This window comes from Hemiscyllium ocellatum, chromosome 31, assembly GCF_020745735.1.
Source record: "Hemiscyllium ocellatum isolate sHemOce1 chromosome 31, sHemOce1.pat.X.cur, whole genome shotgun sequence".
In the NCBI taxonomy this organism is placed as follows: Eukaryota; Metazoa; Chordata; class Chondrichthyes; order Orectolobiformes; family Hemiscylliidae; genus Hemiscyllium; species Hemiscyllium ocellatum.
Genome location: NC_083431.1, coordinates 14,746,222 through 14,765,356, shown reverse-complemented (window position 1 = coordinate 14,765,356; position 19,135 = coordinate 14,746,222). Strand labels below are relative to the sequence as shown.

Here is a 19,135-nt window from a genome sequence, read left to right as displayed (position 1 = left end):
TCTGCTAGTCTATGTGCCACCATCTCCTCTCCAAAAGCTCGCTGAGACTGTACCCACCTCCTACTGTGACTCGTGCTCTACCATCTTCTATTGCCTACAACATGTTCCCTCATTTGTTGTTATCCACCACAAACCCTACCCCACTTAAACCAGAGGTTTATACCGTCTGCCCTGCCTACTCTGTCACTTGGGACATATTTTCACCTGCAGCCATAGTAACAACTGTGGCACCCACTTTCATTGCCTTCGTTACCTGCCTCTCTCTCATTCTGGAATAAAACAGCCTGCAATAATGCAGAAAGAATTGCAATTAGGTTTATTGTCACATGTCATAGAGTCATAGAGATGTACAGCACGGAAATAGACCCTGTGGTTCAACTCGTCCATGCCGACCAGATATCCCAACCCAAACTAGTTTCACCTGCCAGTACCTGGTCCATATCCCTCCAAACTCTTCCTATTCATATATCCATCCAAATGCCTTTTTAAATGCTGTAATTGTACCAGCCTCCACCACTTCCTCTGGCAGCTCATTCCATACACATACCACCCTCTGCATGAAAAAGTTGCCCCTTAGGATTCTCTGACCTCTTGCCCCTCTCACCCTAAACCTATGCCCTCTAGTTCTTGACTCTTCCACCCCAGGGAAAAGACTTTGTCTATTTACCCTATCCACGCCTCTCATGATTTTATAGAACTCTATAAGGTCACCCCTCAGCCTCCGAAGCTCCAGGAAAAATAACCCTAGCCTATTCAATGTCTCCCAATAGCTCAAATCCTCCAACCCTGGCAACATCCTTGTAAATCTTTTCTGAACCCTTTCATGTTTCACAACATCCTTCCAATAAGAAGGAGACCAGAATTGAACGCAATATTCCAACAGTGGCCTAACCAATGTCCTGTACAGCCGCAACATGACCTCCCAACTCCTGTACTCAATACTCTGACCAATAAAGGAAAGCATACCAAACGTCGTCTTCACTATCCTTTCTACCTGCGACTCTATTTTCAAGGAGCTATGAACCTGCACTCCAAGTCTCTTTGTTCAGCAACACTCCCTAGGACCTTACCATTAAGTATATAAATTCTGCTAAAATTCGTTTTCCCAAAATGCAGCACCTCGCAGTTATCTGAATTAAACTCCTCAGCACATTGGCTCACCTGATCAAGATCCCATTGTGATCCAAGGTAACCTTCTTCGCTGTCCAATACACCTCCAATTTTAGTGTCATCTGCAAACTTACTAACTATACCCCTAAAGCTCACATGCAAATCATTTATATAAATGATTAAAATTAAAGGACCCAGCACTGATCCTTGTGGCACTCCACTGGTCACAGGCCTCCAATCTGAAAAACAACTCTCTACCACCACCCTCTGTCTTCTACCTTTGAGCCAGTTCTTTATCCAAATGGCTAGTTCTCCCTGTATTCAATGAAAGCTAATCTTGCTAACCAGCCTCCCATCGGGAATCTTGTCGAACGCCCTGCTGAAGTCCGTATAGATCACATCTACCGCTCTGCCTCATCAATCCTCTTTGTTACTTCTTCAAAAAACCACCGACATCAGGCTCATTGATCTATCATTTCCTGGCTTGTCCTTAGCACCTTTCTTAAATAGTGGCACCACGTTTGCCAACCTCCAGTCTTCTGGCACCGCACCTGTGATTATCAATGATACAAATATCTCAGGAGGAAGCCCAGCAATCACTTACCTAGCTTCCCACAGAGTTCTAGAGTACACCTGGGGATTTATCCACTTTTATGCATTTCAAGACATCCAGCACTTCCTCCTCTGTAATATGGACATTTTTCAAGATATCACCATCTATTTCCCTACATTCTAAATCTTCTATGTCCTTTTCCACAGTAAACACTGATGCAAAATACTCGTTTAGTATCTCCTGTGGCTCCACATAAAGGCCTGATGGGGAGGAAGTAGCCTAGAGTCAGGGCAGAGGAAATGACCTGAGATTCTTGTATAGAGAGGAGAAAAACTTCTTCAAGGCAGGCATCCTTGGAAGAGGATTCGCAGTAGGGTTAAAATCAACGAGGTAAAAACGACTGCAGATGCTGGAAACCAGATTCTGGATTAGTGGTGCTAGAAATGCACAGCAGTTCAGGCAGCATCCGAGGAGCAGGAAAACTGATGTTTTGGACAAAAGCCCTTCATCAGGAATACAGGCAGAGTGCCTGAAGGGTGGAGAGAGAAATTAGAGAAGGGTGGGGGTGGGGAGAAAGTAGCATAGAGTCCGGACAGAGGAAATGACCTGGGAGTTGCAGTGGGAGAGGGACTCCCTGAGATTCTTGTAGAGAGAGGAGGAAAACTTCTTCAAGGTCGGCATCCTTGCAAGAGGATTCGCAGTAGGGTTAAAATCAACGAGGTAAAAACAATGACTGCAGATGCTGGAAACCAGATTCTTCACTATTTTTCTGGAAATACACCTGTCTCTGATGCTGTTCTGACATTGAGTTTAAGATATATTTTGTACCAGAGGAAACACTGTTCTGCAGGTTATTGTGTTGTAAGTTGCTTGGTTAATACAGACCCAGGACGATTTTCCCAACAAAAATTGCTGGAGAAACAGCAGCTCTGGCCTCATGTGTGGAGCGAGGAATAAAGTTAATATTTCAAATTTGATATTTCTCCTCTTCAGAACTTCAAGATTCCAAAACAAACTCCTATCAGACTTGAAATGGTAACTCTGAAATGTTTTCTATTTTCACACCTGAAAGACCACATGCTGGGTTTTAGTCCATGCCCCATTGACATCCTAAACAAGATGAAATAGTTTCTATCTACCTGATTTATTCCTCTTCGGCCTTGAAACTTCAATCAGTTGATTACAAAACCTCCTCATTTAAGGAATAGGACCTTACCTTGTTTACTCTCACTTACTTAGCAAAAGGTCAGTATATCCTTCCTATTGTACAAGATGCCAACTACTGCTCAAAATATTCCAACAGTGATCTAACCAGGGCTTTGTATAGTCGAAGTTTGACTTCTGTCCAATTGGATTCTTGACTTCTAGATACAAAGGCCAACATCCCATTAGCCTTTCTGATTATGTTCTGTACCTATAGTACTGTAACAATCTGCCTTGCCACTACTATTCACCATGATCCACATGCACAGCAAGAAGGGCAGATACATCCATGTAGTGGTTTATATTGTTTTTGTCCTCATGTGTTCCAGAGGAAATGATGAATCATTGTTAGAAAAGCAGAAATTGCTGGTGAAACTCAGCAGATCTGGCAGCATCTGTGGGGAGAAAGCAGAGTTAATGTTTGGAGTCTGGTGAACTCATCATCAGAACTTGAATTCTCTTCATCACTCTTGACTCTATCATTCTTCACTTCCTAAAGAAGAGTCATATCGGAATTGAAACAGTTCTCCAGTCATTTTTGTTTTTGTTGTGGAATATCTTCCTCTGTCTGTATCAACCAAACAACGTAGCCATGTACAAGAAATCCTTTCATCTGCTACAACACGTACCTTAAACTCCACTTCAAACAGCACCAGCAACATGTGCATTTCCCACTTGGGACATTTGGCTGACTGAGATTGCTAATCTGAACAAAATAAGCTCCATACAAATTCTCAGCGGTGAGCAAATGTAATTGAAACCTGATATAAAAACAGAAAGTGTTGGAGAGAAAATCAGAAGATCCAGTTTCTAATTAAACCAATTCCAAAGAAAACTTGTATTGGCCTTGAAGTGTTCACTCTGCTTCTCTCTCCACAGATTGAGCCAGAGCTGCTGAGTTTCTCCAGCACTTTCTTTTTATTCCTAGCAGCCATTGTGATTTGTTTGTATTATAAAGCTGAAGTCCTCTGAGATTTCCTCCAGTTTGATTGATTAGATTGGATTCCCTACAGTATGAAAACAGGCCATTAGGCCCAACAAGCCCACACCAACCCTCCAAAGAGTAACGCACCCAGACCCATTCTCCTACCCTATATTTACCCCTGACTAATGCACCTAACTCGATGGGCAATTTTGCATGGCCAATTCACCTAACCTGCACATCTTTGGATTGTGGGAGGAAACTGGAACACCCGGAGGAAACCCATACAGAGACGGGGAGAATGTACAAACTCCACAAAGACAGTCGCCTGAGGCGGAAATCGTACTTGGGTCCTTGGCACTCCTCTTAACTCACCGCTTTAGGTTCCATTCCTACCCTCTATTCTTACCTTTAAAGTCTCCACTGCCCTCCTGCCTCCCATTCTGAACTTGCATTGAAATCCTGGGCATCACCTAATGACAGAAGTTGGTTGGTGAAGGTAATTCTGCTGCACCAGCCAGTTTCTGCCATTAGGTGGAGCACGATCAATCAAAACTTCATCGATTGAGTGTAATTTTAACATGTTTTTATAGTACTGTACGTATATTGAACACTTCGCATGAGTATCCTATTTATTTTCGAATTTTTCCTCCATTGTTACTGATTGCTGTTTAGACTATCCTTTTACTAACCAGTTGCTCTTTCTGTTCTTAAAAACATAATCCAAAGCTGCTTGTAAACCTGTATCAGCTCTTCCACACTGGACATAGAGTCACAGAGCTGTATAGCATGGAAACAGACCCTTCGGTCCAACTCATCCATGCCGACCAGATATCCCATATTAATCCAGTCCCATTTGCCAGCATTTGGCTCATATACCCACCCAGATGCCTTTTAAATGTTGCAATTGTATCAACCTCTGACACCATGTCTGACAGCTCATTCCACACACATGCCACCCTCTGCGTGAAAACATTGCTCCTTAGTTCCCTTTTAAATCTTTCCCTTCTCACCCTAAACCTATGCCGTCTAGTTCTGGACTCCCCCACCCCAGGGAAGGTACCTGAAGAAGGGCTTATGCCCGAAACGTCGATTCTCCTCCTCCTCGGATGCTGCCTGGCCTGCTGTGTTTTTCCAGCATCACATTTTTCAACTCCGGTCTCCAGCATCTGCAGTCCTCACTTTTTCTGCTAGGGAAGGGACCTTGTCTATTTATCCTGTCCACGCCCCTCGTGATTTTATAAACCTCTATAAGGTTACCTCTCTGCTTCCAATGCCCCAGGGAAAACAACTCCAGCGTATTCAGCCTCTCCCTACAGCGCAAACCCTCCAACCCTGGCAACATCCTTGTAAATCTCTTCTTGAACTCTTTCAGGTTTCACCATTCCTGTTGTCCAGATTGCACCAGTCATTTCTGTTTCCAGGACAAAGTTCCAATGATTTGCCAGTCTGGGTTTTTCGTTCTACATTCAGTCGACTGGTCCGATGCATTAACAAATGCCTTCTGTTCAAGACATTTTTCAGGGTACTTCATGGAAAATTCTATTGCTTGAAGATTTATCTTGGTTGAATTTGTTTCTGCAAGTTCAGCATTTGGATATTTCAAGCCCTCATGTTGAATGTTGTCATTCATCTTGAGATGATTAGAATAGGAAAGCAGAGATTTACGTCTGAGGCTTTAGAAGGCTCTGATCAGACCACATTTAGAGTATTGTGAGCAATTTTGGGTCCCATATCTCAGGAAGGATGTATTGGCCCTGGAGCAGGTTCAGGAGAATGATCACAGGAATGAAAGGCTTAAAAGCTGAGGATCATTTGAGGACTCTGGGACTATACTCGATGGAGGTTAGAAGTATGAGGGGGGATTCGATTGCAACTTACAGAATACTGAACAGCCTGGACAGAGTAAACATTGGGAGGATGTTTCCATTGGCAGGAGAGATGTGGACCTGAGGGCACAGCCTTACAGTAAAGAGAAGATCCTTTAGAATGGAGATAAGGAGAAACATCTTCAGCCAGAGATTGGCAAATCTGTGGAATTCACTACCACTGAAGGCTGTGGAGGCCAAGTCATTGAGTATATTTAAAACCAAGATAGATAAGTTCTTGATTGCCAAAAGGATCAAGGGTTGCAGAGAGAATGTTGGTTTATATGCAGTCGGTTTCCTGCATATAAACCAACACTTTCCTAGCTACCATCAGTTCAGAAGGAGGGTCATTAGACCCGAAACGTTAACTCTGATTTCTCTTCACAGATGTTGCCAGACCTGCTGAGCTTTTCCAGCAAATTTTGTTTTTGATTGACAGCTTCTGCAGTTCTTTTGGTTTTTATTTAGTTTGTTTTTAGTGCTGTACAGATCTAAAATCAAGTATATGTAATTATTTGTTTTGTCACATACTCACCAAGTCTCAGCGTCAGATATTTGATTGCCAGTGCCTTGAAGTCTGAGCTGCAGTTTGAGACTGCTGGTCATATACAGTCCACCAAATAGCTTTCTGTGACCCGAGTGTAATGCTTGGATTTGATTATCTTAACTTGGGAGAACATGGTCTCACAGAAGTATGTGAAATCAAAGTAAGCTTTCATTTGAAAAGTACAAAGTGATAGAGTGGGTATTTTTCTCTGTTCGAGTGCCAAAAATCACTCTCTTTTAATCTGACTTTCAGCACAATATCATTTTGCATAACAATTATCTTTGTAATCAACTCCACTTGTAAATCAAACATCTGATCAAACTTGGTAGCCAACCTCCCAACACACCAATATCTACTTGACGGAATGGATTTGAAACAAACATGACAATAGGTTCCATCAATTTGTGAAGGTTGATTGCTGCAGATTTAGAGGGGAAAAAAAAGACTGTCAATCTTCCAAAAAGGCCTTCAGCTCAATAACTTTCTTTGTTCGAAACATGCTCCTCAAGGAAAGCTATCCTTGAATTTACTGTGCATCATTGTATGGCATTGTTCCAAATTCCCCTTTATACTTATCAATATACTTTGAACTCGCTTGGAGTTGCCAACTAACATTTTAAATATTAATCTCCTAGTTACTGTTGTGAGCAATCCAGGAGAAAAGGCTTTGGACATTAAAAATAAATAGCTTTGCACACTCCTGTTCTCCTACGCCTTGACCCCGGTTAATCTTCTGTGGTCAGGACTATTTAGAATTTGTGGCAGGCTCCAAGTAGTTTTGTACTGCTGCCAAATCGCCCATGGGTTGTGGTGTAATATTTGCTAATGGTGCTGACTGATGTGCAAGTAGACAATGTGGCCAAATGTCAGCATTGCTAATATATTAGTAACGGGAGATCAATGTTTATTTTCCCAAAAGCCCAACATTTGCATTAGTCCACCAAATATGTTTAATGTCACTTTCAACAGTAGTTGTGGTACCTGTTGTATTCCCACTCCCAGCTTCCCAGAAACCTGTAGGAAAGGCATTGGAAAGTCCAGCTTTCAGTTTTGTGAAATGTTACAGATCTCAGTATGTCAAAATGTGCCTGCGTTTCACCACCACCACTTTTAACACGATTTCTTTTCTTTCTCCCACAGGGCTCGAAATAGGTCCTCAACCTCAAGGAGTAATCAGGGCAAATATTTTAGAAAATATGAGGAAGCTTGTGAACAGTGCCCTGGATTTTGCACATTTCTACAATGAAGGTGGGACTTGCTGTAACTCGAGCAGCAAGATGTTTTCCCCTGTTCACCAAGATAATGACTTCCTTTAAATTGCCAATTACTCGTAGCATATAAATCTTTCACTCTTTCCTCTAGTGATCGTATATCTTCACAATTGCTCAATCTTGAAAGAGCAGACTCACTTTGACAAAGTTGACACTTGCCCTTCCCAATAACTTTATCCTTCCAAAGAGAAGCAGACTGATCATTAGCTGTAGATATTTGTTTGAAAAGAACCCAATGCTACCAACGCTCATGAGTTTGGGGGTAATATATTTGTTTTTTTTTATGGAAGATTTGTTAAAGGATTTTCAATAGAGAATAGGACATTTGAAGGGAATATTTCAGAATACGCAAAATAGGTAGATTCTAACAACTGAGAAAATTTCCAAGAGGAAGACCTATTCATGGTTAACTAAAATAATTAGTATGAATTGTAAAGGAAAAGCATATCACTATAGAAAGATGGGAACTGGGTCAAAAGACTGGGCAGAATATTTTAAAAAAGGAAAGAATGATCATAAGGTTAATAAGAAAAAATTAGGCTGTGAGAGAAAGCTAGCTAGAGGTATAAAAGCAGATAGTAAGAATATAGGTAGTTAAAAAGCGTTAACAGCATGAACATTGTGGTCCTTTGAGAAATGATTAATATAAAATAAGAAGATGACAGATAAATGGGCGGCACGGTGGCACAGTGGTTAGCACTGCTGCCTCACAGCGCCTGAGACCCGGGTTCAATTCCCGACTCAGGTGACTGACTGTGTGGAGTTTGCACGTTCTCCCCGTGTCTGCATGGGTTTCCTCCGGGTGCTCCGGTTTCCTCCCACAGTCCAAAGATGTGCGGGTCAGGTGAATTGGCTATGCTAAATTGCCCGTAGTGTTAGGTAAGGGGTAAATGTAGGGGTATGGGTGGGTTGCGCTTCGGCGGGTCGGTGTGGGCCTGTTGGGCCTGTTTCCACACTGTAAGTAATCTAATCTAATCTGATCTAATCTAAAAGAAAATCAAACAGTACATTCATTAGTCTTTATTACAGAGAATATATCTAACATTCCAAACATAGCTGTAAACCAAATGGGAGGAATTCAAGGAAATTACAATCAAGGGGTCAACTATTTAGGGTTAAGCTAAGAAGACATTTCTTTACTCAGAGATTTGGGAGTGGTGTTCAATGTCCCAGGGATGTTAACGTTTTTTTAAAACGATCTGAGCATGATGTTGGCTGTGCCTCTGCACTCTCAGTTAGAAAACAGGAAATAAAGTAGGACATCTAAAATGAAGAAAACAAGTTAGGAGAAAATTACAAGACAAAAGCATCGTTGCTTTTAAGTGAAAAATGCAGCACTTTAAACGTCTTGGAAAATAAGATTGGAAGAAATTTTGTCCAGAAGCATCGTGTTGAAAGGTGACTCGGTAGTAGTTTTACAAGTGAGTGTTTATTACTAAACTCTTACAACAGTTTCTTGGGACAACAGGAAGTGAATTTGTGTTTGGCAATAGTGCAAAAAGGCTGATGGTGAACCTGAACCTGATGTTGCTTCCTGCCCCGCACAATATTGACTACAATTTTCCCTCCCCAGACAAGGTGATGAAGATGGGAAGTAGAGGAAAATAATTGGGAGACTTGGCCCTGACGAGATGATTCCCTCCTCCTTGCCACCTCACTTACTCAGTTCTCGGCAACCTTTCATTCCATCCTTCAATTACTGGTCACTTAAGGGTCTCAATTCATCACTAGCCCTTCCCGTGGAGAGGGAGCAGGAATGGTGGCTAGTTTCCCAGCTTACAAAAACTGCCTGCTGAGTGGAGGAGGTGGAAAACGGCATGCAGCCTGTTAGGTCTAGGTCAGGTTTTCCCAGCAGTGGCTGCGGTGGTTAGTCGCCACCTAACACACCCGCCCCATATTTTTTAAAAAATCAGAAAATCACATCCATTGATGGAAATGAAAATTGGGCAAAGCACAACTTTCACTGTCCGTCATTTTGCATCCCCTCCCAGGCGAAGTTCATCAATATGATTGTCCATGTCTTTATTTTCTCGTTGACCCAATTCTTAAACAAAGATCAGACTGGTTGTATTTAGAGTCATAGAGATGTACAGCATGGAAACAGACCCTTTGGTCCAACTCTTCCATGCCAACCAGATATCCCAACCCAATCTAGTCCCACCTGCCAGTACCTGGCCCATATCCCTCCAAACCCTTCCTATTCATATACCCATCCTCATGCCTTTTAAACATTGCAATTGTACAAGCCTCCACCACTTCCTCTGGCAGCTCATTCCATACACATACCACCCTCTGTGTGAAAAAGTTGCCCCTTAGGTCTCTTTTATATCTTTCCCTTCTCACCCTAAACCTATGCCCTCTAGTTCTGGATTCCCTCACCCCAGGGAAAAGACATTGTCTATTTATCCTATCCATGTCCTTCATGATTTTATAGAAGGTCACCCCTCAGCCTCTGACATTCCAGGGAGAACAGCCCTAGCCTATTAAACCTCTCTCTACAGCTCAAATCCTCCAACCCTGGCAACATCCTTGTACATCTTTTCTGAACCCTTTCAAGTTTCACAACATCTTTCCATAGGAAGGAAACCAGAATTATATGCAATATTCCAACAGTGGCCCAATCAATGTCCTGTACAGCTGCAACATGACCTCACAACTCCTGTACTCAATACTCTGACCGATAAAGGAAAGCATACCAAACGGTGCCTTCACTATCCCATCTACCTGCGAGGAGTTATGAACCTGCACTCCAAGGTCTCTTTGTTCAACAACAGTCCCTAGGACCTTACCATTAAATGTATAAGTTCTGCTAAGATTTGCTTACCCAAAATGCACCACCTCGTATTTATCTAAATTAAACTCCATCTGCCACTCCTCAGCCCATTGAATAGTTATTTGCTGAGTGATGATGAAAACATCAGCTGAATTTGGTTACCCTGATAGAATTACAGGTGACATCATTGTAATTCTCCATGTCTCATGAGATTTAAGAGGTTGCTCACGTAATGTTTATTTATATCTAGGTAAGGAATTCCCTCCATGCACCCTTGATGTTTACAGAGCTTTTGAGAAAGTCGATTACCCCAGGGACTCGGAAGGACAGATTATTGGTATCATTCATCCTCAGCTTCAAGTAAGTGTGATTTTGTTTTTGGATGAAGCAAGTTCTGTTTGTCCTTATTAGCTTCCTTCCTGTGTCTCATCTTCCTCACTTGACAGCTGGAGTTTGGTTCTTTGGTTCCAGTAACCCACTGATACTTTTTTTAAATGGCCATTATTCATTCATGGGTCACAGAATCAATATCAGCAAGTTATTTTATCCTGAGCGGCCATCACATATGGAAATAAATACTGTCCACAGCTCTCATTCTACACAACACCTTCCATTGGAAGTTGTTTACAAAGTAGTAAAGGATTGGTATCATTGTCAGTATTTCTTCTTTTCTAACACTTTATCATCCCCAATGGTATTTTGGCTGAAATAAACAGACCAGAGATTGAACAAAGGTGCTTTGTAATCATTGTGGTTGCAACTGTTCATGCATTCATTCTCTAATGCTAAGGGTAATTAGACGTTGTGGTGGGGATGCTGAGAGGGTTGACCTCGAACAGGAAAACTGCTGTTCAATTCACATTAATTTGAAAAGTACAAATCTGTCATTCTGACAGATTAGGATTATTGTTCTGAAATTGACCCTGAAAAACATTGCTATGAAGAGCAAAATTGCAAATGTGTTGCTGGTTAAAGCACAGCAGGTTAGGCAGCATCCAAGGAATAGGAAATTCGACATTTCGGGCATAAGCCCTTTATCAGGAATGAGGAGAGTGTGCCAAGCAGGCTAAGATAAAAGGTAGGGAGGAGGGACTTGGGGGAGGGGCGATGGAGATGTGATAGGTGGAAGGAGGTCAAGGTGAGGGTGATAGGCTGGAGTGGGGTGGGGGCGGAGAGGTCAGGAAGAGGATTGCAGGTTAGGAGGGCGGTGCTGAGTTGAGGGAACCGACTGAGACAAGGTGGGGGGAGGGGAAATGAGGAAACTGGAGAAATCTGAGTTCATACCTTGTGGTTGGAGGGTTCCCAGGTGGAAGATTAGATTAGACTTACAGTGTGGAAACAGGCCCTTCGGCCCAACAAGTCCACACCGACCCGCCGAAGCGCAACCCACCCATACCCCTACATTTACCCCTTACCTAACACTATGGGCAATTTAGCATGGCCAATTCACCTGACCCGCACATCTTTGTGACTGTGGGAGGAAACCGGAGCACCCGGAGGAAACCCACGCAGACACGGGGAGAACGTGCAAACTCCACACAGTCAGTCGCCTGAGTCGGGAATTGAACCCGGGTCTACAGGCGCTGTGAGGCAGCAGTGCTAACCACTGTGCCACCGTGCCGCCCACTCCTCCTCCTCCAGCTCCTCCTCCAGCTCCTCCTCCAGCCGTCGTGTTGTTATGTTCTGCCGGTGGAGGAGTCCAAGGACCTGCATGTCCTTGGTGGAGTGGGAGGGAGAGTTAAAGTGTTGAGCCACGGGGTGGTTGGGTTGGTTGGTCCGGGCGTCCCAGAGGTGTTCTCTGAAGCGTTCCGCAAGTAAGCGGCCCGTCTCCCCAATATAGAGGAGGCCACATCGGGTGCAGCGGATGCAATAGATGATGTGTGTGGGGGTACAGGTGAACTTGTGGCAGATATGGAATGATCCCTTGGGGCCTTGGAGGGAAGTGAGGGAGGAGGTGTGGGCGCAAGTTTTACATTTCCTGCGGTTGCAGGGGAAGGTGCCGGGAGTGGAGGTTGGGTTGGTGGGGGGTGTGGTTTTAAACGATTGATTGAAGCCCTCCTGATGAAGGGCTTATGCCCGAAATGTCGAATTTCCTATTCCTTGGATGCTGCCTAACCTGCTGTGCTTTAACCAGCAACACATTTGCAGCTGTGATCTCCAGCATCTGCAGACCTCATTTTTTACTATGAAGAGCAAAAGAATATTAACTCCCATCCAATGCCTGACTCGGAAATGTATGCTGCTAACTTGAAACATAAAAAGGTTTGCAAATAACACTGAGGAGAAAGTGAGGTCTGCAGATGCTGGAGATCAGAGCTGAAAATGTGTTGCTGGAAAAGCGCAGCAGGTCAGGCAGCATCCAAGGAACAGGAAATTCGACGTTTCGGGCATAAGCCATTCTTCAGGATTCCTGAAGAAGGGCTTATGCCCGAAACGTCGAAGTTCCTGTTCCTTGGATGCTGCCTGACCTTCTGCGCTTTTCCAGCAACACATTTTCAGCTTGCAAATAACATTGTCAGCCATGATGTACTGAAGAGTATGCATGAACCAGAAATCTCTTGAAGTTACTCAATGCTTTGACTTTACAGGACAACGACTGGAAACAACTGAAACCAGGTGATCCTTCGTTTCTGACCCTGAATGGAAGGACCATTCCTTACAATGGAAGCAGTGCTGTGTATCCAGTGTTTGTAAATGAAGCTGCTTATTATGAGAAAAAGTCCGCCTTTCTGTTAACTGAGAAAGTAACTCTGAAAGCAAATAGTATGAAGGTTTCAAAACCTTAATCTAATGGATTCTCTAGACATCTTACTGCCATTAATCAGACCAAAGACTAATTCCACAAACACTATGCATTGTAACAGAAGAAGCATTGCTGCTTTTAATTGTTTTTTTTCTCTTTTTATTTGAAAGAAAGGTGAATGTGCTCTAGTGCAGCCAGTCTATTTTGAACAGGCAGTATCTCTTTTGAATCACTGTCAGCTGTTGTGAGTCATAACTTGGAGGAAAAGATCACATTCATTTCCCAAACTGTGTCAAAAAGGACCATTTAGCTGTGGCAAGAATTTCTATCTATCGGAGAATGTGAAAAAGCTTGTTCTCTAAGCAGTTATTGCTGCCTACCCTCGGTACAGACAATTGCAAAGCCATCAGCATGAAAATGGGGTGCTAAGATTTTGTATTAGTCAATTCTTTTAGAGTTAATTTGTTCACTGAGCCCTATGAAAATATAAATGTGGACTAATTTGCAACTAATGCCATGGAGTGACTGAACGTACGTTTACAACAGTGCAGGGTAAACTTTTTTCTGCTTTCCAATACAGCAATATGTTGAAATAATGCAAATATATGCTAGTTTTTATTTAAAACACAATCTGTGTTTAAACATCTTCTGATATTACATGTCGGTCTCTTTTTGCTGGGATCCCTCAGGAGAGTGATACCTTCAAAATCTAAAACCTGCAGACTGATATTTTAAAGGATGCCCAACTTCATTTTATACTAAACAGTTTTAGAAAGAGATAAACCACTTGGTAAGCCTCAGGAGAATATTCTGGTTCCATTCCTTCACATTTATGTGGTTTCTGCACCAGGGCTGAAAGTGCAGTCATGATCTGAAGTGGCAATATATTCACCTCTTAAATCAATAACTTAGAAACCAGAGGATGGGCTTTGTTTTTATCATGAGCATCGTGTACCAACCTTCCAAAGAAAATGTGGAAATGAAATCAATGCTTCACTGAATTGATGAATGAATCAGTGAATTCAATCCTACTGACATCTTAGTTAATTCAGCAAGACAAATAAGGAGTTCCTTCATAACACTCATATTGTAGACAGGGCCTATGTGACCATAGCAGGATGATAATTGAAAATGGGAGTTTTATGGGCAGTGTGGATCTGTGCCTACTAGCAGCAGACCAGCAGAACAGAAAACTAATGAGGGATTGTTCAAGACCAAGGTGGAAATGCTGTTTCTCTTAGAGTCCTGATGTTGGGAACAGTATCCAGTAACCTGAAAATGAGTGGATAAACATTGGAGGCATCAGCGATTGTGCAAACAGGCCAAAGATCATTCTGTAAATCATGAAAGGTTTAATTGCCCTAAAGATTACACAAGGAAATTGATAGTAGATGCTTTTGATCTCTGAAATTCTCTGGAGATTTATATCAACCCTTGCTTTACACTGCTGTGAATCTGTCTAATTTATTTCCAATAGAGGAGCATGATTTGATTGGAACCATACTGCTCTATAATGTTTCAAGGTGAGAACGGCATTTGAAATCTGATGAAAAACCGAAAGGATTGTATCTGCTAGAGATCAGAAATTGCTGGAAAAACCCAGCAGGTCTGGCAGCATCTGTGGAGAGAAATCAGAGTTAACATTTTGGGTCAAATGACCTTTCTTCAGACCTCAAGAGAACAGAAAGTTCTGAGGAAGTGTCACTGAACTCACTGCTAGACCTGCTGAGTTTTTCTAGCAACTTTTATTCTTGTTTGAATATATATAATACTGATTTGAGGAAATGCATTGTAAATATTTTACCATTGAGTGTGGCAAAACTAACGGTTTAATATTATTTGCAAATCAATTCTCATTGCCTTACATTTTAGTTTCATTGGGAGCCATGAATCTGTACAATGCATATCAGTGTCACTACTAAGGATTGGTTAGAATCTTTATCCGTTGGGGTAGCAGGGTCTTCTTACTGTAATGAGCAGTACTTAGCTGAGCTGAAAGCTATCAGGATTGGAAGTGAGCTTGAAAACTACATAATTCTAAAATTCAAAATATTGTCCTCTGATGAGAGAAGGGATGATATGGAGGTGCTCATGTTGGACTGGGGTGGACAAGGTGAGAAGTCATCAGGTTATAATCCAACAGGTTTATTTGAAATCACAAGTTTTCGGAGCCATGCTCCTTCATCAGGCAAAGTCACTTCACCTGATGAAGGAGCAGTGCTCTGAAAGCTTGGGATTTCAAATAAATCTGTTGGACTGTAACCAAGAGAATGGATGTCCAATTACTATAGACTTTTTACAATTTTTGAATTTCTACATTCAAAACATAATAGAGGATTTTATCCTGTTTTATGACTTCTGTGACTGAAGTACAATTTTTTAAAAAATATCTTTTAATGGCATTGATGTGTTCTTTTTCCATCATGTATCTGCAAAAGCAAGTATTTTCTTCAATTTTAAATCTAACTCATGGACAAATTCTTCAAAAGTAATGTCATAGAATTCCAGAGTTAACAGATATCTTCTTCTTTAGTTGCTGAAGTTTTTATTGCAACTAATCTCATGCCAAAGATTAACATTAAACACCTCATTAATATAGAGAGGAGCTCACGTTATTTTGGAGTCTTTGAAAAGCTTCGTAATCCCATACATTGTTTTTAAAATATTGTGCTAATTTTACTTTTTCTGACTCATTGTAACTAACATGAATGTCTATAAATCAAATATGTTTGTTTCAAATGTATTCTTTTATGATGAGATTTAAAAACCTTGATCATTGTTATTGGAATATCATGACTAACTATGCAAATCCTAACCAATCAGGGAGTCCTCCTGGTTAGAAACAGCAGCTATTTTTTAATATGGCATGCCATTCTGTTATCAGGCATTAGCCAGTTACTCTGGGATTGTGTAGGCTGGAACTTTGTCTTTTGCTTACTAATTTTATCATTAAAGATTTTTGAACCATCATGTTGTTTTGGAGATTATTTTAACAATATTTAAAAAAGATATTTAGATAAAAGTTTGGAAAATGTAATATGAATAAAAATTTCCTTGATAATTTCTCATTTTGTTTTCGGTTGTTATTTTAAACTCTTAAAATATTTTAATGAAATGTCATCACCACTCAATACATTTATCAAGGCATCTAATCAACCAGGAAATGATGAAGACTTGATTTAACATCCATCACTAAGTTAGGGTTTATCAGAAATTCCAATATCTTATCCCAGTGTAAATTCAACTGTTCAAAATTAAGAAGAGAGAAAATTGATATTCATTTTCAAAGAAGGCTGGTGAGACAAAGTTATGTGTTGGAATTTTCACTTCTGGTAACCCCCCCCCCCAATATGTTGCACACCTACATAAAGCAGGTCTCATGCACTCAATGTTCTAGCGACAAGGATAAATAAGGTGGTCACTAGGATTTAAACTTATAAGATGGCAGGGGGAGGGAAAGGGAAAGCGACAGAGAGTATGGAGCCAAGTAGAAAGATAATCAGTAGGTTAGCATGTATGCAGGATTTAAGTTCAAGGCAAACTAGGAATGAAGCAAAAAGGAGGGATAACTTAGGACATATCACTAGAGAGGTTGATAATCGTGAGGATAAGAAAATTAGCATTAAGGCGCTTTACCTGAATGCTCATAATTTTTGTAACAATGAGATGAATTAGCAACACAAATCATTGTGAATGATTATGATGTGGTAGGCATCACAGAGTCATGGTTGCAGGGGGTTCAGGACTGGCAGTTAAATATCCAAGGATTTACAACTTATTGAAAAGACAGGGATGTAGGCAGAGGGGATGCTTGTTAGTTAAGAATTAAATTAAATCTATGGCACTGAATGACATAGGGTCAGATGATGTGGAGTCTGTGTGGATGGAGCTGAGGAACCCCAAAGGCAAAAAAAACCATAATGTGAATTATGTACAGATCTCCTAACAGTGGTCAGGACCAGAGAAGCTAGATGTACCAGGAAATAGATAGGGCATGTCAGAAAGGCAAGGTCACGGTGATCGTGGGGGACTTCAATATTCAGGTGGACTGGGTAAATAATGTTGCCAATGGATCCAAAGAAAGGGAATTCATGGAATGTTTACAGGATGGCTTTTTGAAATAGCTTGTGATGGAGCCCACAAGGGAGCAGGCTGTACTGGACTTAGTGCTATGTAATTAGCCAGACTTTATAAAGATCTTAAAGTAAGGGAACACTTAGGAGGGAGTGATCATAATATATTAGAATTCAGTCTGCAGTTTGAAAGAGAGGGGCAAAATTGGATGTAAGGGTATTACATTTAAATAATTACAGGGGCATGAGAGAGGAACTGATGAAAATCTTCAGCCAGAGTGTGTCGGCCTGTGGAATTCATTGCCATAGAGCACAGTGGAGGCCGGGATGTTAAATGTCTTCAAGGCAGAGATTGATAAGTTCATAATCTCGCATGGAATTAAGGGATACAGGGAGAGTGTGGGTAAGTGGTGTTGAAATCCCCATCAGCCATGATTGAATGGCAGAGTGGACTTGATGGACCGAATGGCCTTCCTTCCACTCCTATTTCTTATGGTCTTATGGCTGGAAGCAGAGCCTAGCGGGCAAGACAATAGAGCAATAATTGCAGGAATTTGTGGGTGTAATTGAGGACACCGTATAGAGGTTCATCCCAAAGAAAAGAAAGCTTATCCGGGGTGGGCGGGGAGGGAACTAGACAGCCACGGCTGACAAAGGAAGTCAGGAAATGTATCAAAGGGAAAAAAGAGAGCCTTTAAAGTGGCCAAGAGCAATGGGAAATCAGAAGATTGGGAAGACTACAAAAACAAACAGAGGATAACAAAGAGAGACATAAGGAAGGAGAGGATCAAGTATGAAGGTAAGCTAGTCAGTAATATTAGAAATGATAGTAAAAGTTTCTTTCAATACATAAGAAACAAACAAGAGGCAAAAGTAGACATTGGGCTGCTCCAAACTGATGCACGAAGGCTAGTGCTGGGAAATAACGAAATAGCTGAAGAAATTAATCAGTATGCTGCGTCAGTCTTTACAGTGGAAGACATAAGTAATAGCCCAACAATTAAGGAAAGTCAGTGGGCAGAGTTGGGTATGGTAGCCATTATGAAAGAAAAAGTGCTAGAAAAGTTAAAAGGTCCAAAAATTGATAAATCTTTTGGCCCCAGTGGGCTACATCCTGGAGTTCTGAGGGAGGTTGCTGAGGAAATAGTGGAGGCATTGGCTGTGATCTTTCAAAAATCACTGGAGTCAGGGAAAGTCCCAGATGATTGGAAAATCACTGTTGTAAGCCCTTTGTTCAAGAAAGGATCAAGACAAAAGATGGAAAATTATGGCCAATTAGCCTAACCTCAGTTCTTGGTAAAATTCTAGAATCCATCATTAAGGATGAAATTTCTAAATTCCTGGAAGTGCAGTATCAGGTTAGAACAAGTCAGCATGGATTTAGTAAGGGGAGGTCGTGCCTGACAAACCTGTTAGAATTCTATGAAGATGTAACAGGTAGGTTAGACCAGGGAAACCCAGTGGATGTTATCTATCTCAGGAGGGTTGGAACATAAAAGCAGTGAAGTGCGACTGAGACTTTATAAAGCTCTCGTTAGGCACCATTGAAAATACTGTGTCCAGTTTTGGGCCCCACACCTCAGGAATAACATACTGGCACTGGAGCATGTCCAGCGGAAATTCACATGGATGATCCCTGGAATGGTAGGCCGAACATACGACGAACAGCTGAGGATCCTGGGATTGTATTCATTAGAATTTAGAAGGTTGAGGGGAGATCTAATAGAAAGTTACAAGATAATGCGTGGCTTAGAAAGGGTGGATGCTGGGAAGTTGTTTCCATCAGGCAGGGAGACTAGGACCTGTGGTCACAGCCTTAGATTTAGAGGGGAACAAAAGTGAGGAGACATTTCTTCAGCCAGAGAGTGGTGGGCCTATGGAGCATAGTGGAAGCCAGAATGTGAAATGTTTTCAAGGCAGAGGTTGATAAAGTCTTAATCTCGCAAGGAATTAAGGGATACGGGGAGAGTGTGGGTAAGTGGCATTGAAATGCCCATGATTAAATGGTGGAGTGGATCGATGGGCTGAATGGCCTTACTTCCACACTATGTCTTTTGGTCTTATGGTCTCAG

General features: G+C 41.7%; 1 protein-coding gene across 1 annotated transcript in view; it reads left to right on the top strand.

Annotated features, from left to right (window-relative positions):
• aspa (aspartoacylase) overlaps positions 1-15,993 on the top strand; it is a 34,353-nt gene extending 18,360 nt beyond the window's left edge. The window contains exons 4-6 of the mRNA XM_060847835.1: positions 7,344-7,451; positions 10,498-10,607; positions 12,836-15,993. Of these exons, the coding sequence (XP_060703818.1) occupies positions 7,344-7,451; positions 10,498-10,607; positions 12,836-13,033 (416 nt within the window). The 3' untranslated portion in view covers positions 13,034-15,993. The remainder of the gene's footprint in view (positions 1-7,343; positions 7,452-10,497; positions 10,608-12,835) is intronic.
• The last annotated feature ends 3,142 nt before the right edge of the window (positions 15,994-19,135 follow it).